This window comes from Chelonia mydas, chromosome 13 (assembly GCF_015237465.2).
Source record: "Chelonia mydas isolate rCheMyd1 chromosome 13, rCheMyd1.pri.v2, whole genome shotgun sequence".
In the NCBI taxonomy this organism is placed as follows: Eukaryota; Metazoa; Chordata; order Testudines; family Cheloniidae; genus Chelonia; species Chelonia mydas.
Window position 1 is genome coordinate 40,459,741 of NC_051253.2, and position 18,593 is coordinate 40,478,333.

The window sequence follows — 18,593 nt, forward strand, 5'->3', positions numbered from 1 at the left end:
GCTGGGGGAAAGCGTCCCCTAACGGAGCCCCACTCTGCTCCATTCAGCACAGCAGACAGCTTGTGGTGAGACTGTTGCAAGGTCTTTGTAATGTCTGTGTGTATGTGGGTGCCTGAGAGAGGCTGCCCCCCGTCTTCCAGGTTGTGTCACAGAGTGACCAGGATCAGGGCCCCCAAATCATTTAGTGCTAAACAGACCCTGTCTGTGATCGGGGGCCCCATTACACGGCTGCTGCAGAGAGACACAATGACAGACAGTCCCTACCCCAGGAATTAGGTGCCAAAGTGCTCAAGTGGCAGAGAAATTCTCCTTGGAGAAATCACAGCGTCTGCAGCTAGAAAACAACCAAGTTTTCTACCAAGGAACTGAAATTGGGGGACACTTCTGGGCTCTTGGAAGAAGTGTGGTACCAGAAACGTTTGGGTCTTCCGGTCTCCAGCTGAAGACATGCAGATGTTAGACCAGCAATTTTAGCTTGGGTACGAATATTAAATGTTATATTCTCACTAGGCTCCTAGGTTCATTGCTAACATCATCAGTCCCTAGTGGCCAATTAGCAATTCTGTCGCTCAAACACACGTTATTAGAGTCCTGGGAACTCACTTGAGACACTGATAGGAAAGACTGGGACTGTCCAAATCAACCCGGGACATTTGGGCCCTTTGGGTTAGAGTTTGGGTTATCATTATACATAGGGGAGGAGGATTAAGGGTTAGGGTTAGGTGCTGGGGTTATGGGCTAGAGGTTGCTGTGGTAGAATTAAGGGTGATGGTTTAATGGTGGGTCAAATATATTTCCACTCTCAAGTTCAGTTTTTGACATGTTGTGATTGGATTTCTAGCCAATTTTGCAGCCATTGATCCATCAGATTCCTACCGGTTCTGCTGCCATTTCCCAGAGGGAGTTAGTGAGACTCTTGGGTCCTATCCCTCTTGGGTCCTATCCCAGAGGGAGTTAGTGAGACTCTTGGGTCCTATCCCTCTTGGGTCCTATCCCAAGGGGCCAGTTTGCCATGATGACTGGAGACATGGAAACCCTAGTGCTCAGAGGGTGAAGGTGGGGAGGTTAGGGTTAGAGCTGGGGTTACGGTTAGGGGTATAATTGGTCATTAGTACTTGTATCACAGTGTCATACTAGAAAACCTAATCTAGGATCAGGGACCCATCGCGCCAGGAGCTTCACAGAGACATAAGGACGAGGACTTTCCTGATCCCAGGACCATTGCAGCCTAAGCAATCTAAAGTCAGGTTTGGGGGGATCAGGTTGGGACGTTAGGGTTAGGGGTTGGGTTTGACGAGGGGATCAGAGTTGGGGAGTAGGGGCTAGAGAGCCGGGGTTCAGGATGAGGATAGGACTATAGGGAAAGGGCGAGGATTAGGGTGTTGGGGTTAAGGAGTTGGTGCATCTGTCCACTGGAGTTAGGATCCTGGTTAGGGAGTTAGGACAGAGTTGGGGGTCTAAGTAGTTGGGTTTAAGGTTTGGTTTAGGGTCAGAGTTCTGGGGTTAGAGTAAAAAACCTTCCCTCCCCCAAACTCAGAAGTCGACTGGTTATCACGCCCCCTCGCTCACGACCTTTCTAGCCAGATTCCCACTCAAGAAACACTCATATTCTAACCAATTTGGATGAAGATTTTGCTGGACACTTTCCTAAACTCTACAGGAGAAATCTCCCAAGAATTCCAGCGGCCTCACTTTCTAGATGCCCAAACTTGAGGCGCATTGGGGAGCAGTTACTGGGGTCTGCATCTCCAGTGGGCTTTAGCCGGAGATGTCAGAGCTCGTCCCCCCTGGAAAGGAAGCCCAACGCGTCTCCAGCTGAGTGCGCAGCAAAAACGGAGCCAGCTCAACTCAGAGGCCAAATTAGGAGCCTGAACTCTGAGCTGTTGCCCGAAGAGGGGCTGCCAGTTACGTCCAGCCCCAGGCAGCCAAGCTGACATCTAGCTGTGCTGGGAACTCCCCACGCTCGGCCCTCAGCATGGAGCATGAGCACAGAGCTGGTGGAGGGAGGCTGGGACGGCTCAGAGAGACGTGTTCCCGCACTCGGTGAGCTGAGGGTTTTACCTCTGACAAGGGACATGCTAAAGGGAAATTTATGCCTCAGTTTAGAAAGGTTTGGTTGCAAATATTTGGGACTGGGCTAAAGAGAGGAGACAACAAAAGTCCCTTAGAAACAACTCAGCTGTTCCCCCAAACCTCTAGTTTCAGCCCCCCAACCCTGAGCACCGCATGTCTGCTTATGTCCCTGAGTCCTGACCCTCACCTGCCTGCTAGCCCAGCCCTGGGCTCCCCCCAGACCTGCCAGTGCCTCTCACTCCCAACCCATAGCCCCTGCTAGCCCCGCTCTGCCCCACTACCCTGCCGGTGCTCCTCACTCCCTACCCGCAGCCCCCTGCTAGCCCAGCCGTGGGCTCCCCCCAGCCCTGCCTGTGCCCCTCACTCCCATCCCACAGCTGCCTGCTATTGCAGCCCTGGCTCCCCCCAGCTCTGCTGGTGCCCCTATCTCCCAACCTGTAGCCCCTATTAGCCTGGCCCTGGGCTGCCCCCAGCTCTGCTGATGCCCCTCACTCCTGACTCGCAGCACCTGCTAGACCAGCCCTGGCCTCCCCCCAACTCTTCCAGTGCCCCTCACTCCCAACCTGCAGCCCCTGCTAGCCCAGCCCTGCCCCCCACCCAGCTCTGCTGGTTCCCCTCACTCCTGACCTGGAGCCCCCGGCTAGCCCAGCCCTACCCCCAGCCGTGCATGTGCCCCTCACTCCTGACCTGCAGCCCCCTGCTAGCCCAGCCCTGGCTCCCGCCCAGCCCTGGCTCCCACCCATCTCTGCGGGTGCCCCTCGCACCTGACCAGCAGCCCCTTCTAGCCCAGCTCGGGGCTCCCCCACCCAGCTCTGCCTGTGCTCCTCACTCCCGACCCGCAGCCCCCTGCTAGCTCAGCCCTCGGCTGTCCCCAGTTCTGCTGATGCCCCTCACTCCCGACCCACAGCCCCTGCTAGCTCAGCCCTGCCCCCCCCCAGCTCTCCTGGTGCCCCTCAATCGTAACCTGCAGCCCCTGCTGGCCCAGTCCTGGTTTCGCTCCCTACAGTTCTTTCAAAGCTGTTATCCCAGCTTATAGGTGGAGTGTGAGATAAGCACCTCTGTTCCCCTGTCTCTGCGGGGCCGGGGGGCACAGTCTGGCCTCCCCATCTTATCCCCATTTATCTCTGATAGGGTTAAAACACCCTCTGCACTCATGTGACAAGCCAACAGCAGTCACTTTCCTGTAATTCACTCACCATGTTGGGTCGTGGTCCGGCACTGTAGACCGGGGGGTTCTGTCCGGGAGTCCAGCTCTGCTCTGTGTCTGTCGCGTAGCTCTTCTGAGGTATCTTTGCCTGTCAGACATCCCCTCTCCTCCCCCGCAGAGGGTAGTCAAGATAATTATAGATTGAAAACAAGAGATGATACCCACTGGGGAGCTTTTACTGTTACAGCTGGTGAGAAGGTGTGAAAATTGGACAGGTGGGTGAGCCCAGGGGCTAAAACCGGGGTGAAAAAACAACCTCAGTGTGACTTTCACTTGTGGAAACTTCCCCTTTTCAGCCCATGTTGTTTGTTTGTTTGTTGGTCGGTTTTCCCCAGAGATTCAGCCAGGAAGGACCCAAAGCTCAGAAAAGATTGAGGCCTCCTGGGGGCTCTTTTTGAGAACCTGCCATGTGGGAGGGTGAAGAAGGAGACTTTATGGCTGCCCTGGAACTGGGGATAGAACCGAGGAGTCCTGACTCCCAGCCCCCCACTCTAACGTAGGAGATCCGTGACCACTCCCAGAACTGGGGACAGATCCTAGGAGGTGACATTTCAGCCCCATCTGTACTAACCTTTTAAAGACCAGAGAAAGAACCCAGGAGTCCTGACTCTCAACCACCCAGGAAGGATAGATTGATAGTGGGCTTGTTCGGGGATAGATAGATGTCCTGTACCTAGGTGCACACAAGTATCATGTCTCCTCTAGCCATTATTCCTTCTTTTAAGGTCTCCTGGCAGTTTGTCTTTATTATACAAAGGGTCTCTTCTGGTCCTTGCTCCTGTGAAGGTGGTGAGAAGTAGTTGGGTGGTTCCTCGCACCATGACTGGTGGTGGAATGTCCACTGCAATTTGACCTGTTTAGAGCTCATCAATTCGTGGAGTTTCAGGGCAGAAGAAGGGATTACCAGGATCGGCACGTCCCCCGGTGATCCCTGACCCAAGCCCCCACCTTCTGGTCGAGCAGAGCAGTTAGAAAGAGAGGCCAAAGCTGGCTTTAAGGACTCCGTGTCATGGAGAGTCCACCAGAATCCAGAAATAAGGACTGCAACCCCCAAAATACTGTAAAATTGGGAAAGCCAGCTGGGAGTGAATATTTCATCCTCAGTGAATTTCCCCTGGACCTGTCAGTGTCCCGGAGAGGCAGATTGAAGAGCCCAGAATCCGAGGTGTATGGTTTGAAAGATCTGTTTGCAAAGAAGGGCAGGGACCGGAGGAGAAAGCACGCGTGTTGAGTTATCTCATCCATCCATGACTCCTGGAGGGCTCTTCCCTAGCTTTAAGAAACGGTCTTGTCATCAAACAGAGGAAGGGACTTAGGGAGCTGGCTTCGGTTCCCAGATCTCCCACAGACTCCCCCTGTCACCTTGGGGAAGCCACGTCATCTCTCCAGGCCTCAGTTTCCCCATCTGTTCAACAACAGTACTGATGCTCACTTCACACTGGAGAGCTGAGGAGGGCTGGACTCACATTGTGAGGCGCGTGGGGAATATTTCTGCCTTCTAAAGGACCAGAGTCTCCTTTCAGCATCACTTGCACAAAACCAGAGCGAGTCCTCTGGAGTTGCTCCAGGTTTACACTGGAGCAGCCGAGGTCAGAATCCCATTTCTCGTGTTCTTCGTCCATCGCTCGGACACCACTTCACAATGGAAAGTTAAAGGGCGAGAGAAGGTCTGCGACAGGCCCACGTTCCCACAGCAGCTGGGAATAGAACCTAAGAGTCCTGACTCCTTTCCCAGTGAATTGGCCACTGGGCCAGGCAGCCATCAGGCCACAGAGGGAGGTGGATGGACGGATGTAGGTAGATCAGTGGCCTGGTTTTCAGAGTTTCCCCCCTTTTGATGGTTTCTCTCATATTCTCTTTCTTTTTCCAGCGACCGCCACAACCCCCTCCGTCTTCCCCCTGGTTCCCTGCTGCAGCAAGACCGGCAATGCGCCCCCGGACACCAGCTTGGCCTGCCTCGTAACTGGCTATTTGCCATCACCAGTGGACATCAAGTGGAATTCTGGCCAAGTGACCAAGGGGGTCAAAACTTTCCCAGAGGTGACGATGAGCAATGGGCTCCACACCCAGAGCAGCCTGCTGATCCCCTCTGACAGTTCCCGGCAGGGCGACCCCTACCAGTGCGACGTGACGCATCAAGGCTCAGCAAAGACAGTGTCCGGGAAGTTCCCTCAGGAATGTAAGACATGCGGCGGGGGGAGGAGGGGGCAGCCAGGCTGAGATTTTCAAAGCGTCTAGAGGGTCTGGGAGCCAGTTAATCTTAATCCACATCCTGTAGGTGCCTTTGGAAAAATCTCACCCTGAAAGAGTGGGGAAAGTTTGGCCCCGTGTTGGAACACACTGAGCCCTGGTGCTTTGTCATTGCAGAACTCCCGCCCCCAGCGCCCCTCTCCATGGACCCCTGAATGAGGCAAACCTCAGGGTGAAACGCACCCTGGGCAGAGACCTATGTTCCACTAAAGGGGAGATTTTTCAGCCCTGCCTAAAATATTTAGGCCCCCGGTTCCCCTGGGCACTTGGCACGTAAATCCCTGAGGCACCTTGGAAAATCTTAGACACGCATCTGGTCTGAAATGGCACCTAAGCCGCATGCTGCCCTTCTGTACAGGGGAAATCTTCGGCTCACTGCCTTACTCCCTCACCCTCACCCAAACCCAAACTCCTCCCACCGGGGGGGTAGAACAAAGCCCATTCGCTGCTTCAGTCCAAAGGCCAGATTTGTTCACACACAAGGACTCAAAGCAAAACCAGTGCAACTCAGAGCACAGGCTCCCAGCCACCCGGGGCCCCCCCAGCGTTCAGCCGGCTGGATGGGGAGCACACCCCCCCTTTCCCACTAGGTCCCCTTTCCTGCATGGTCCCTAGCCCTCCTGCCTGGTCCGCATCTAGAGATTTCCCTCTTGGGTGCTTTCCCCAGCACTGAGCCAGAAGCTTTCCCTTCTATAGACTGCAGCAAGCAGCCCCATGAAATTCCAATTCCCAGCAACCGCTGGCCCTAACGGGGCTACACCCCCTTACAAGCTAGCACTCGCTTACACCTCTTTGTCATGGAGCTGTGTGTGTTTCTTGCACTCCGGCTGTTCTCGGGCATCTTTTGAAATGGATACAACCCCAGAGCAGCAAACCTAGGCCTTCTGGGGTCAGAACTTGAACGGGTGTAAATCGACTGATCTCCACGGAAGGCAGTGGCCTTGTGCCGACTTACATCAGCTGAGGATTTGACCCTTTTTCCATAGTCAGACACAGTCAGTCCTCTCCCAGGTTTTCTTCTGATGCCATGTCATGCTCTACAGCTCCATAGTTCCCCTTAAACAGGGGACATTAATTGAGGAAAAGAAGTTCAAAGAAACACAGCTCAAGTTCCAGCTTTGTCCCTGCTGTTTACCAGGGAGAACACACTCCATGCAGCATGTGCAGAAAGAATGCACAGAGGCATTCAATATTTGCCTAAATGATTTAAGGGCCCTGTTGCCATTTGTTTTAATCCCTTACATGGCTGTGAAGTTAATCCTTAGAGGCTGAATAAAGTACGCAGTTTAAACACAGCACAACAAGGTGGGTTTTTTGCCAGTGGTGGGAGGACTGTAGAGTTAGCACTCTCTCAGGAAGGGGAGTGGAGATCTACGGAGAATGACACTGGACTGTGTTTTCCCCTCTCTCTGCTCTCAGCGTGTGGTTCGACAATGCCACCCCAGGTTCACCTCCTGGTCCCCACCTGCGAGGACAGCACCACAGAGAGCCAGCTGGAGCTGGTTTGCCTCCTCCTGAGCTTCGGACCCGGGAAAGCCGACGTGAAATGGCTGGTGAATGGAAAGGAGAGGAGCCCCCCCCACCCCAGCCTTTTCCTCTGCAATGGGCACAGATGGCTCCTACATGGGGCAGAGTCGCATGACTGTCACCAGGCAGAGCTGGGAGACGGGGGACGTCTACACCTGTCAGGTGACCCACCCAGCAGTGGGAACAGAGCTCTCCATGCACAACGCCAGCAAGTGCTTGGGTGAGGGGCTACGCCCGTGCATGGTGGGGAGGTGGGGTGGAGAGTTACTCAGAAACCAGCCCTGCCTAAGGGTAGGTGGGACTGCACCTAGACCCCAGTGTGATGGGAGACAGAGGAGTACCATAGAGAAATTGATACTGTAGGTGGATGGGAAGAGAAAGAGATATAATGGGGGGATGGATGGATGGGATGGATACTACCAGTGTTCTGTTGGGGATGGATGGATGGATAGATTAGATTAGATTTCGATAGTCTTTTTCTGCCTTTCCACATTATTTATGCTGGTCAATGAGATCTCTTTGAATTTCTCAGCCTGCCTCAGAAGTTCACTTGACCCAACCATCTACTTAACCAAACCCTCCTATGAAGACGTCATCAAAAATTCTGGTCATGTTACCTGTTTAGTTTTGGGTTATGACTTAGCAGCCAGCAGAATCGCATGGAAAGTGGATGGGCAAGTCAGCTCTGCGGCGAAGACAGAAACTCTCAAGAAGAACAGCAACGGGACCACCAGCCTTGTCAGTTCTCACCCTGTGTCACTGGCCCAATGGGGACAAGGCACCATATTTACCTGCAAAGTGACCACACCCTGTTCTGGAGAACTAACCCAGGACATAAGCATGAGCAATACAGGTGAGTAGCCTTGGCATGTCAAAGGGAAAGGCAAACTCCAGTCATTGTTAATTGGGATTAGAGGGTGAAACTCACCCCGCACAAATCCTAGGCAGCCTCTAAGTCCCAGTTAACCCCCCGACAAGTAGGACTTTAGCGGAGCCTAGGCCCTCAGCACAGGGGTGCATTGCAGGTATAATTATTATTTCTCCTATGAATCATTCTCTATCTCTCAGTAATTTCCACTTGCACAGTTTCCCCAGTATTCCCTGCTTTATCATTAATTTCCAGGTTCTCCAAGAATTTCACTCCCTCCGCTCCCTGGGATCCAGCGATGTGGCCTGTTAGGGACTCTGGTCTGATGTGCATATGTACTTCTTACCTCTGGAAATCTGGCTGGTGCTTGTCGCTGGCATCTGGTCTTTCAGGGATATTTCTGATGAGAATCTCTAAGTCTCCAGTGGAGTTAGGTGCCCAAATCCCATTGAAATACCCAAGGTGTCCAAGTCCCTTAGCCAGCCTTTGAAAAATCTCAGTTGTGTTGAATTTTGCTGTAAGTGTTTGAAGGAGGGAAGAGGCTCCATCTGAGTGAGCAAATGGGTTGGTGACCCAATGTCATGATGATGCATGGTGGAGACTTGGGGTGAAGAGGAGATAATGTGGTTCAAGGTTTGGGGTGAGGATTCAGGTTTGGGACACAGGACTAGCTCAAAGCCCCCTGCCCATCTGCGTTACTGTAAAACTAAGCTGAGGATAACGATTAGGATGATGATCTCGAAGGGGATGAAGATGATGATGATGACAATGAAGAAGGAAATGAAGATGCTGAAGGAGAAAAAAAGAAAGAACATTAGAATGCTGGAGAAGATGAAGATAAGGAGGAAGGAAGTGATTACAAAAACAAGGGAGGTGAAGAAGATGAATATGATGATGTTAAGTTGTTGCCGTTGAAGGTTGAGGATCTGGAAGTTCACTGTGCATTCTGTGGGGAAGGCTTTGGATTTCAGTTGAATCTTTGGGTGAAGATCCAGACTCTTTGAGCTTCAAGGGAGATGATGCTCAAGGGTTGGGTTTTTATTTTGCCTGGTTTAGCTTCACACGTACCCTGAACAACTGCCCTCCCTGGCCCCTTCACACAGTGATAGCTGCTGGATATAAGTCCGTAACTTAGACAGGCAAACCAAGTCTTATTCTTCTCTTGCCCCTCTTCCTTTTCATTTAGGCATCAGTAAGAAGGAGCCCTCAGTCACTGTCTCCCAAGCCTACCACGAAGACATCTCCGGGAACAGAGTCTCCTTGACTCTCATCTGCGAAGCTAGTGGCTTCTACCCTGAAGAGATCAGCATGTCATGGTTGAAGAATAACTCCCCGGAACTCAAGTCCAGTTACAACCATGGCCCTGTGTCAGGAAGTGGCACTTTCTCTGCCTACAGCATCCTGAAGGTTGAGCAAAGTCAAGGAGAAGGAAATTACACCTGCGTGGTGCATCACCCGGCCATGGAAGAGCCCAAGAGCGTTGTGGAAAAGGTGTCCCTCGGTAAGTGGGTTCTCAGAGGCAGGTATTAATTTGGGGATGTCCACATGTGTTCTTATCCTGTCCAGCCAATGGCATAAACAACCGCATGACCCCATGTGAGCCCTGGTGGGGGGAGAGGGCGTGGCAATGAAGGATTTCTTTCTCCATTATGATGTCGTCTTTGGTGAAACCAAGATTTATTGCAACCTGAGCTGGGTGGGAACCTCCCCTCCACTCCAGTGCAGGAGAGTTCCCTGTATTCCCAAGGCATTATCCAGTCCGAAATGCCCCAAGTAATGGGGATCCCACCCCACTCCTGGAGGAGATGATTCTGCAGCTTCATAGACCCCATCACCGCTAACGGAAATGCAGGAAAACTGTCCTAAGTGCAAGAGGGAATTTAAGGGAGGGTGCAGAATGTAATCTCATTGGGCTGTGATTTGGCCAAGACATTGGGATGGACACTCTTGCTCTTGGGGAAAGTTCACAGAGGACTTTCATGGCAGGGAGGTGGTTCACTGAAAAATTTCTTTCCTTCTTAACCATGGATCCCCCTGGGAGTTGTTTGCTCCACACTTGGATGTGGATTCCCAAGGTGGCTGATTCACAATTTTGTCCTTATTGTCCCTTTTTATTCCTCACATTTGTTGCTGGCACATTAGGAATGTCTTCATGGATCTGCAGCCATGACAGGCACCCAATTAAAATCTGTTGTCAAGGAAAAGATGAGCTGGGGTGGGGCAGATTCCATATCGGATTCAGAAGCTGACGAATTCATTCAAACAAAGGAGAGAAACCCCTCAGCTCCATTGCCCCACAGTGGGGCTTGGGCGTCCATATGAATCTGGACTCCCAGCTCCAGCAACATCCACTTTAGAAACTAATCTCATGAGCGACACCATGCATATCCTTCACACAACATTCAATAGAGTATATTGTCCCTGGGTGCCAGGACTCCCGTCAGTCTGGGCTTCCCTGCTGAGATTTCTAAAGTGATTCGAGGTCTCCCCTCCTCCATCGGCTTGCAGTGGGAGTTGGGGGACTCATGTCCTGAGGGACCTCAGCAGAGCATAGGTGTGAAATATAAATGGCCCTTCTCCCTGTGCAGAGGGTAGGGTTTAGGGAACACAAGATCCGTCCTGAGCCGTGGGTGCAGTGTGGGGTCTAGTGGTTAGAGCAGGAGGATCTGGGTGCCAGTCATGACCATGGGCAGGTCATTTGTCCTGTGTTCCAGCTGCCCTGGGAAATGGGGATAACTGCACTGAGCTCAGGTGGTCATCAAGCTCATGAATTTCTGGCTGGAAGGACCCTGAGTTGAGCAACCACGGCAGGTCTGTCCCTGGCCATGTTTTCCACAATGGAGCTTTCTCCCGACAAAGCCGGAGACCTTCAGATTTGCTCTTGGGACCCAGAGACCCAAATAACAATAATTGGACCCAGGAATCCCAATCTCTCGGGTGGTTGGAAAATCTCAGCTATTTTCCCCACTGCTCCATAAGATGAGGGTCCCGCCCCTTCTACCAGGGAACCCAGTGCCCTATTTCCACCTCCAATGACCCTCAGCCCCTTTCCCAAACAGCCCCTGGGCTTTGCGCCCCTGAGAGAGAGGCACTCAGTTACCACCTTGTGCCTGTTGAAATATTTGCTCAGCCCAGCCCTCAACGCTGCCTCCTGCCCCCAACCAGGTGTCAGCAACTGTAATCGACACCCTCTGGAGGTCTCTCTCCTTCCCCCTTCCCTGGAGGACCTGTACATAGGGCAGAACGCCACCATCAGTTGTTTGGTGAGTGGCATGGAAACCCCCGGCAGCCTGGAGGTCTCCTGGAAGCGGGGTAGTGGAGGCCCGTTGGCCGTGGTCTCCAGGGAGCCAGTGCTGCAGGAAGATGGCACCTACAGTGCAACCAGCTTCCTGCGGGTGTGCGTGGAGGAGTGGCAGGCGGGGGAGGAGGTCACCTGCACCGTGAAGCACCAAGACATCCCGTCGGCCATTGTCAAGAGCATCCACAAGAGTCACAGTAAGAACTCAGCCTTTCCCCTGTAGGGGGCGCCAGCTCCCATCCAGCTGCAGGCTTGGCAGAGTGGCTGGCTCAGGATGTGGGGAATGGGACACGGGACCTTCTGTCTCTAGGGGGCTCTAGCTGTGATCCGGCTTGAGGTCTTTGGGACTGGGAGTCGCAAATTTGTGGTTGGGATGTAATGGGCTAATTTATGAGACAGAAGGGGACAGAGTCAGGACTCCTGGGTTCTTTTTCTGTCTCTGGGAGGGGAGTGGGATGTCGTGGGTTAGAATAGGGAGACTGGAAGCCATGAGTCCTGAATTCTTGCCCCTTTTCAGGGAAGGTATTTGGATCTGGTGGATTAGTGTGGCCCGAACTCCTGGATTGTATCCATGGGTCTGGGTGGGGAGTGGGGGGTCTCGTGGGATATAGCAGGGCGATGAGGGTGGAGGTTGGTAGCCAGGATTCCTGGGTCCCAATCCTTTGCATTAACCCTTTGCTGTGTCTCATGGCAGTGGTTTCCCTCCGGGCCCCTTCTGTCTACATCTCCCCTCCTCACGCTGAGGAGCTGGCTCTCCGGGAATCAGCCACCATCACCTGCCTGGCCTCCGGCTTCCGGCCCAGAGACATCTTGGTGACATGGACCCAGCAGGACCGGCCTGTGCCCCAGGAAGCCTACACCAACATCGGCCCAGTCCGGGAGGCCGGGAAGGAGGAGCGCTACTTCATCTACAGCAAGCTCAATGTCTTGGCATCTGAATGGGAACGGGGGAACACGTACGCCTGCGTGGTGGGGCATGAGGGTCTGCCCATGACCTTCATCCACCGGAGTGTGGACAAAGCCTCCGGTAAACCCACCGCCGTCAATGTCTCTGTGATCTTGTCCGATACCGACGTCACCTGCTACTGAGGAGCAGAGCCGCGTGGGCTCCTCACGGCGTATCTGAGATGGCCAGGGAACCTTGTGGGGTCTGGGATTCCTCTTAGCCTGTGTGTAAAGCTGTGGGAGCTCTGGTGTACAGAGCGTGGCTGTGTGTGGAATATGCCCAAATAAAAATGCAGCATGCTAGAGTTTGTGATGAAGGGTGTGTCTTCTGGCGGAGACTGTCTCTGTGTCTCATCCACCCACCCACGCTTCCTCCCACAATATCTAGATGTATCCCCCCACCTTTCTTTCTTTCTTTCCTTATGGATTGTCTACATCAATTCACCCTTCCACAGGATCTATCCATCCATCCTACCCTCTGCAGTACCTGTTTCCTTGATTGCACAATCTCCGTCCATCCATGCATGCAAAATTATGCAATCTCCTCTCTGCATCCATCCATCCATCCTCATGGAGTGTCATGTTTCTACCTGACCATCCCTCTGCAGTGAGTTGCGATCCATCCATTATTATTCATGATATTGCAGCTCCTAGATCTCCTGACTGATGTCAGCGCCCCATTGCATGGGCCCTGTACGAACACACGCAGAGCAAATGTCCTGGAACCAAGGAGCTGATATTTTGGCACAAAGGGATTAAAATTGGGAAGCTAAAAGGGAACGAGACACCCAACTCCCATTCAATTGTGAGTTTATTTCACTGGCACCTAATTTCCTAAGAGTCCTTTAAAGTCCCCAGCCGAAGTGGTTTGTCTCTGGTCACACTGCAGGTCAGTGAGAGAGGTGGGAATAGAGCCCTGATCCCCCATCTCCAAGACTTGTTTCTTAACTATTGCACCTGTCCAGCAATGCAGCCCTAGCCACACTGTCGTAGGAACCCTTAGGAGACGCGTCCTCGCTTGACCACATAAGGTTAGAGGCAGAGCGCCCTGGAATTTGGTGTTATGTCTTCAGGGAGATAGGCAGGAGGGTGAGACTGAGTTAGGAGCCTTCATTCCTCCCAGCTCTGTCCCTGGATGTATAAACATGGGGTTGGTGTGCAGGGGAAGTGATTTCACCTCTGTGTACAGGGTTAGGGAGACCAATACTGGAATACAGCATTCAGTTCCTGAGTCAACACAGAGTGACAGTCAGAAAAGGTAACAATGGTAGGAACCATTAGGAAAGGGACAGATATTAAAACAGTAAATCTCATAATGCCACTGTATAAATCCATGGTATGCCCACAGCTTGCATACTGCTTGCAATCCTGGTTGTCCCATCTCAAGAAAGATGTATTAGAAATGGAGAAGGTACAGAGAAATGGGACAACATTGATCATGGGGATGGAACAGCTTCCGACTGAGGAGAGATTAGACAGGCTGGGACTTTTCATCTTAGAAAAGAAATGACTAAGGGGGATATGACAGAGGTCTATAAAATCATGGCGGGTGTGAAGAAAGTAAATCAGGAAGTGTTATTTTCCCCTTCACATAATACAAGAACCTGGGGTCACCCAATGAAATTAAATGGCAGCTTGTTTAAAACAAACACAAGGAAGAACTTCTTCACACAACAGAGTCAACGTGTGGAAGTAGTTGTCAGGGGATGTTGTGATGGCCCAAAATATAAGTGGGTTCAAAAAGGAAATTAGATAAGTTCCTGGAGGATAAGTCTGTTAAAGGGCACCCAGGAGCACAGAGCGGTGTGGCCTAGTGCCCATGGTCAGTATATCAGCCCTGAAGTGCAGGACTTTGTTTTCTTGGGGCTAGAGTCAATCTAGCAGCCCTTGAGTGTAGGGGAGTGTGGCCTAGTGGCCAGAGTGAATAGAGAGGACCTCAAATGCAGGGCAGTGTGGTAATGGCCACACCCAGGGGCTGTCACCGGAGGGGATGAGGCAAGGGCGGTGGGACACGGGCTCACCTGAGCGCTCATCTAGGCCAGTCCCCTGCACTCATGGCAGGACTAAGTATTATCTAGACCACCCATGACAGGTGTTTGTCTCACCTGCTCTTAAAAATCTCCAATGATGGAGATTCCACAACCGCCCTAGTCAATTTATGCCAGTGCTTACCCACCCTGACAGGAAGTTTTTTCTAGTGTCCAACCGACACCTCTCTTGCTGCAATTTAAGCCCATTGCTCATTGTCCTACCCTATGAGGTTAAGGAGAGCAATTTTTCTCCCTCCTCCTTGTCAGAACCTTTTATGTTCTTGAAAGCTGTTATCATGTCCCCTCTCAACCTTCTCTTTTCCAGCCTAAACAATCCCAATTTTTAATCCTCCCTGAAAGCTCACGTTTTCTAGACTTCTAATCATTTTTGTTGCTCTTCTCTGACTTTCTCCAATTTGTCCACATCTTTCCTGAAATGTGGCACCCAGAACCGGACACAATACTCCAGTTGAGGCCTAATCAGCACGGAGTAGAGCGGAAGATTGTTCCTTCCCAAGTGGAGTCCTTTGCTTTTGTCCTTATTGAATTTCATCCTTTTTACTTCAGACCATTTCTCTACTTTGTCCAGATCATTTTGAATTTTAATCCTAACCTCCAAAGCACTTGCAACCCCTCCCAGCTTGGTATCGTCCACAAACTTTATAAGTGTGTTCTCTATGCCATTATCTAAATCATTGATGAAGATATTGAACAGAACTGGTCCCAGAACTGATCCCTGCGGGACCCCACTCATTATTCCCTTCCATCATGACTGTGAACCACTGATAACTACTCTCTGGGAACGGTTTTCCAACCAGTTATACACCCACCTCATAGTAGTTCCATCTAGTCTGCATTGACCTAGTTTGTTTATGAGAAGGTCACACAAGACTGTATCAAAAGCCTTCCTAAAGTCAAGATATACCATGTCTATCGCTTCCGCCCTATCCACAAGGCTTGTTCCCCTGTCAAAAAAAGCTATCTGGTTGGTTTGACACGATTTGTTCTTGACAAATCCACGCTGTTACTTATCACCTTATTTTCTTCTACATGTTTGCAAATTGATTGCTTAATTATTTGCTCCATTATCTTTCCGGGTACAGAAGTTAAGCTGATTGGTCTGTAATTCCCCAGGTTGTCCTTATTTCCATTTTTATAGATGGGCACTAGATTTGCCCTTTTCCAGTCTTCTGCAATCTCCTCCAACTTCCATGACTTTTGAAAGATAATCGCTAATGGCTCAGATATCTCCTCAGTCAGTTCCTCAAGTATTCTGGGATGTGTTTCATCAGGCCCTGGTGACTTGAAGACATCTAACATGACTAAGTAATTTTTAACTTGTTCTTTCCCTATTTTAGCCTCTGATCCTACCTCATTTTCACTGGCATTCACTACGTTAGACGTCCAATCACCACCAACCTTGTTGGTGAAAACGGAAACACAGATGTCATTAAGCACCTCTGCCATTTCCGCATTATCTGTTATTGCTTTCCTCACCTCATTGCAACTTGCTGACCTTAGATGGGTGGGAGATACCACTCCCTCCACCTCCCTGGGTCACTTCCTACCGGGCTTCCTGAAGCTGCAGTCCATATCACGTTGGGGTCTGCGAGCTCCTCGGAGCAGGTAATTCCCTGGGACTGCGACTGCAGCTGGTCAGCTGAAGGCAACAGGTCCCAGGTCTGTGTCTTGAGATGTCCACCTTCCACAGGCAAGGGCTGTAATGGCTCCTGGGTTGGAGCGTCGACCAAGTGTCCTTCCTCCTTGGTGGTCAGTGCAGAGTGAGCTGGCTGCTCTTCTTCCTACCAGCACAGCATTTGGAGCTTGCTCAGCATGGTGTGAGGTGAAGGACTTCCTCCACCCCTAGGGTGTGATTAACCCTTTCCTGGCTGGTGCGGGTATGCACACCCTGCCACCGGCACAAAATCTGGAAGGGCAGCATTGGAATGAACTGGCATTGGCTGGGAAGATGCCGCTGTTGGATGGGGGTGCATGGCCCCATTGAGCTATGCATTGGCAGGTCTCAGCCCAGCTCTGTTACTGGCCTGGGGAGGGGAATCGCATGCTCGGGGTGGCTGGGGTGTGTAAAGGAGCCAAAGGGCGTGAAATTTAATGGAAGTTGGGGCTGAAATCCCTGAGGCTGCTGTGAGAATTGCAGCCTGTGACGGGGGGTCTCCACCTGCAGCCTGCCCGGTCTCCGCTGGCAGGGACCCTCTGTCTCTGGCCCTGGACGGGGATCTCCTGCCAAGAGCACAGATCGGAGCTCCCCGCTGTGCCCGCTCAGCTCCCTGGGTTAACGAAGAGGCCTCTCTAACCGGCACATGTGTCTCATCCCCAGCTCCTCTCTGCCTCGTGGAGGACCAAGGCGTCTGTGTTGAAGGAGGAGAGGAGGAATCTGACGGTCTCTGGACACCTGTTGCCTTCATTGCTCTCTTCCTGCTCAGCCTGTTGTACAGCGCCGGCGTCACGCTGCTTAAGGTAAGAGCAACAGCGACCTTCATGGTCCCGCGTCACTGCTCAGAGCAACAACCCGTGCTCAGGAATCGATCCCACGCCGTCAGCATGCAGCCAGCCGCCATCACCATCACCACCCATAGTCAGTGATTGTCAGAGGCCAGAGCCAAGGGCTAGAGCCACAGTCAGGAGTTGGAGCCCAGGGTTAGGTGCCTGGCTGGACCCAGACGGGAAGAGGGGAGGAGCCGGGCTGGACCCAGACGGGAAGGAGGCAGGAGCAGGGCTGGACCCAGATGGGAAGAGGGGAGGAGCCGGGCTGGACCCAGACGGGAAGAAGGCAGGAGCTGGGCTGGACCCAGATGGGAAGAAGGCAGGAGCCGGGCTGGAACAAGCAGTCACAGCTGCTATCGCAGCCCTGGGGAAATTCTTTGGGCAGCTGCTTAACTTCTGCTGGGCTCATGAACCGGGCTGTTGACTCTGCCAAGCAATCAGGGTGGAGCCAATCAGGCAGCCGGCTCCAGGCCAGGTGCGCACGTCAGGTTGCCTGGGACTGGCTCTGCTGCCAGCCCTGATTCCTGACAGTGACCAACGATCAATGAGAGAGAATCAGGAACGATTACTTATTAATAATCCACCCCCTGTCATCACTAATTAACGAGCTGCCATCCAGGTTAATGCGGCAGTGATCAATATATGAGAATCAACAGTCTATTATCAATTCCAATCATTTATCACTGAGAAATCAATAATCACGGATTGGCTGTCCCTGGTCAGTACCTAGTGATCTGTACTTAATGCTGAATAGCCATTAATCTGCAATGAATTATCAATAATCAACACTCCCAGATCAGTAATTAATGTTAAACAATCGAGGATCAAGCATCAATAAGCTGCTAATAATTATCAATTGATAAGAATCACTTGTCAATAATCAGGCATTAATGATCAATGACCAAAAATGAATGATCCCTAATTTTTTTGAAGCAAGAGGACGTGTTCCAAGAGCAAGGCTCAATGAGCGTCAATCAATAAGCACTCAGCTGTGATCGCTAAGGATCAGTCGTCGGGCCCAGAAGCACAAAGGGCCAGAGGTGCCCGTGAAGCCGGTTCTGTGCCGGGCCGCGGTGCAATGGGGCTGGTCCCAGAAGCAGGGAGAATCGGCGGAGGCAGCTGCGGCTCCCCAGGGACTTGGTGTGCGGCACCCACTGGGCAGTGGCCGTTCCCTGAGGCGGTTTGACAAGGCTGGTGTCTCTGTCTGGAAGATGAGCTCCAGCTCAAGCCAGACATCCTGGCAGGACGCAGGCGTGGCTGGGCGAGGCTAGATGGTGCCAAGGGTCCCTTCTAGCCTTGCTCTCCCAGCTGAGGATGCTGCCCGTGAGCGGCACCGGCTGAACCCTTCTGCTCTCTGTGTCCCACAGGTGCGGTGAGTGCCCGGCTCCGGGCTCCTAGGAGGGGACAGCACTGCTTCGTCCTCTTCATTCCCTCCCTCCATCTTCAGCCCTGCCGGGCTCCTGCCCCCTCTCCGGACACCAGGAGGGACCATGTTCCACGGCAGCGCGGAGGGCGCGACAACGGCCGCTGAAGGGTCTGAGCTCCGCAGAACCCAGAGCAGGGAGGGCAGAGTCCTTCCCCGGACGTCCCCGTGGGGCAGCCCATGCTGGAGCTTGAGCTCAGCCCCGTGCCCTCAGTCCTCCACCCCCATCCCACGGCAGGGACTGGATTTCCTTGTGTGTCTGTGTGTGCAGGGCTGTAGTGTCCTGAGGTCTGGTCAACGTGGACTGTGGGGAGGGAGAAGAGTCTCATTTGCTCCATCGTTTAACTTGCAACTTACACGGGAATTGTGTGTTTGATCCAAAATAAAAGGAGTTAAGAATTGGTAGCTGCATTTCAGGGTGGTTTGGGGGGATTTAACCAAGGAGAACGGTACCCACTGTATGTCCC

The 18,593-nt window shown here is 52.4% G+C and overlaps 1 protein-coding gene and 6 gene segments (V, D, J or C); 1 reads left to right on the forward strand and 6 right to left on the reverse strand.

The window, feature by feature from the left end:
* Nucleotides 1-3,470, reverse strand: part of LOC102932609 — a 17,083-nt gene extending 13,613 nt beyond the window's left edge. The window contains 1 exon segment of the C gene segment in view: nt 3,270-3,470. Within this exon segment, the coding sequence occupies nt 3,270-3,272 (3 nt within the window).
* LOC102932895 overlaps nt 1-18,593 on the reverse strand; it is a 489,191-nt gene that overhangs the window by 392,022 nt on the left and 78,576 nt on the right.
* Nucleotides 1-18,593, reverse strand: part of LOC102940154 (immunoglobulin epsilon heavy chain-like) — a 1,331,510-nt gene that overhangs the window by 357,847 nt on the left and 955,070 nt on the right. The window lies entirely within an intron of this gene.
* Nucleotides 1-18,593, reverse strand: part of LOC119563587 — a 797,667-nt gene that overhangs the window by 337,815 nt on the left and 441,259 nt on the right.
* The window catches only part of LOC119567833, a 275,078-nt gene that overhangs the window by 172,053 nt on the left and 84,432 nt on the right, over nt 1-18,593 (reverse strand).
* LOC122462688 overlaps nt 1-18,593 on the reverse strand; it is a 104,340-nt gene that overhangs the window by 1,274 nt on the left and 84,473 nt on the right.
* Nucleotides 1,911-18,254, forward strand: LOC122462686. The segment is given in 9 exon segments: nt 1,911-2,043; nt 5,151-5,459; nt 6,950-7,277; nt 7,590-7,910; nt 9,112-9,426; nt 11,091-11,420; nt 11,918-12,250; nt 16,537-16,676; nt 18,071-18,254. Coding segments are annotated over 9 exon segments (2,146 nt in total).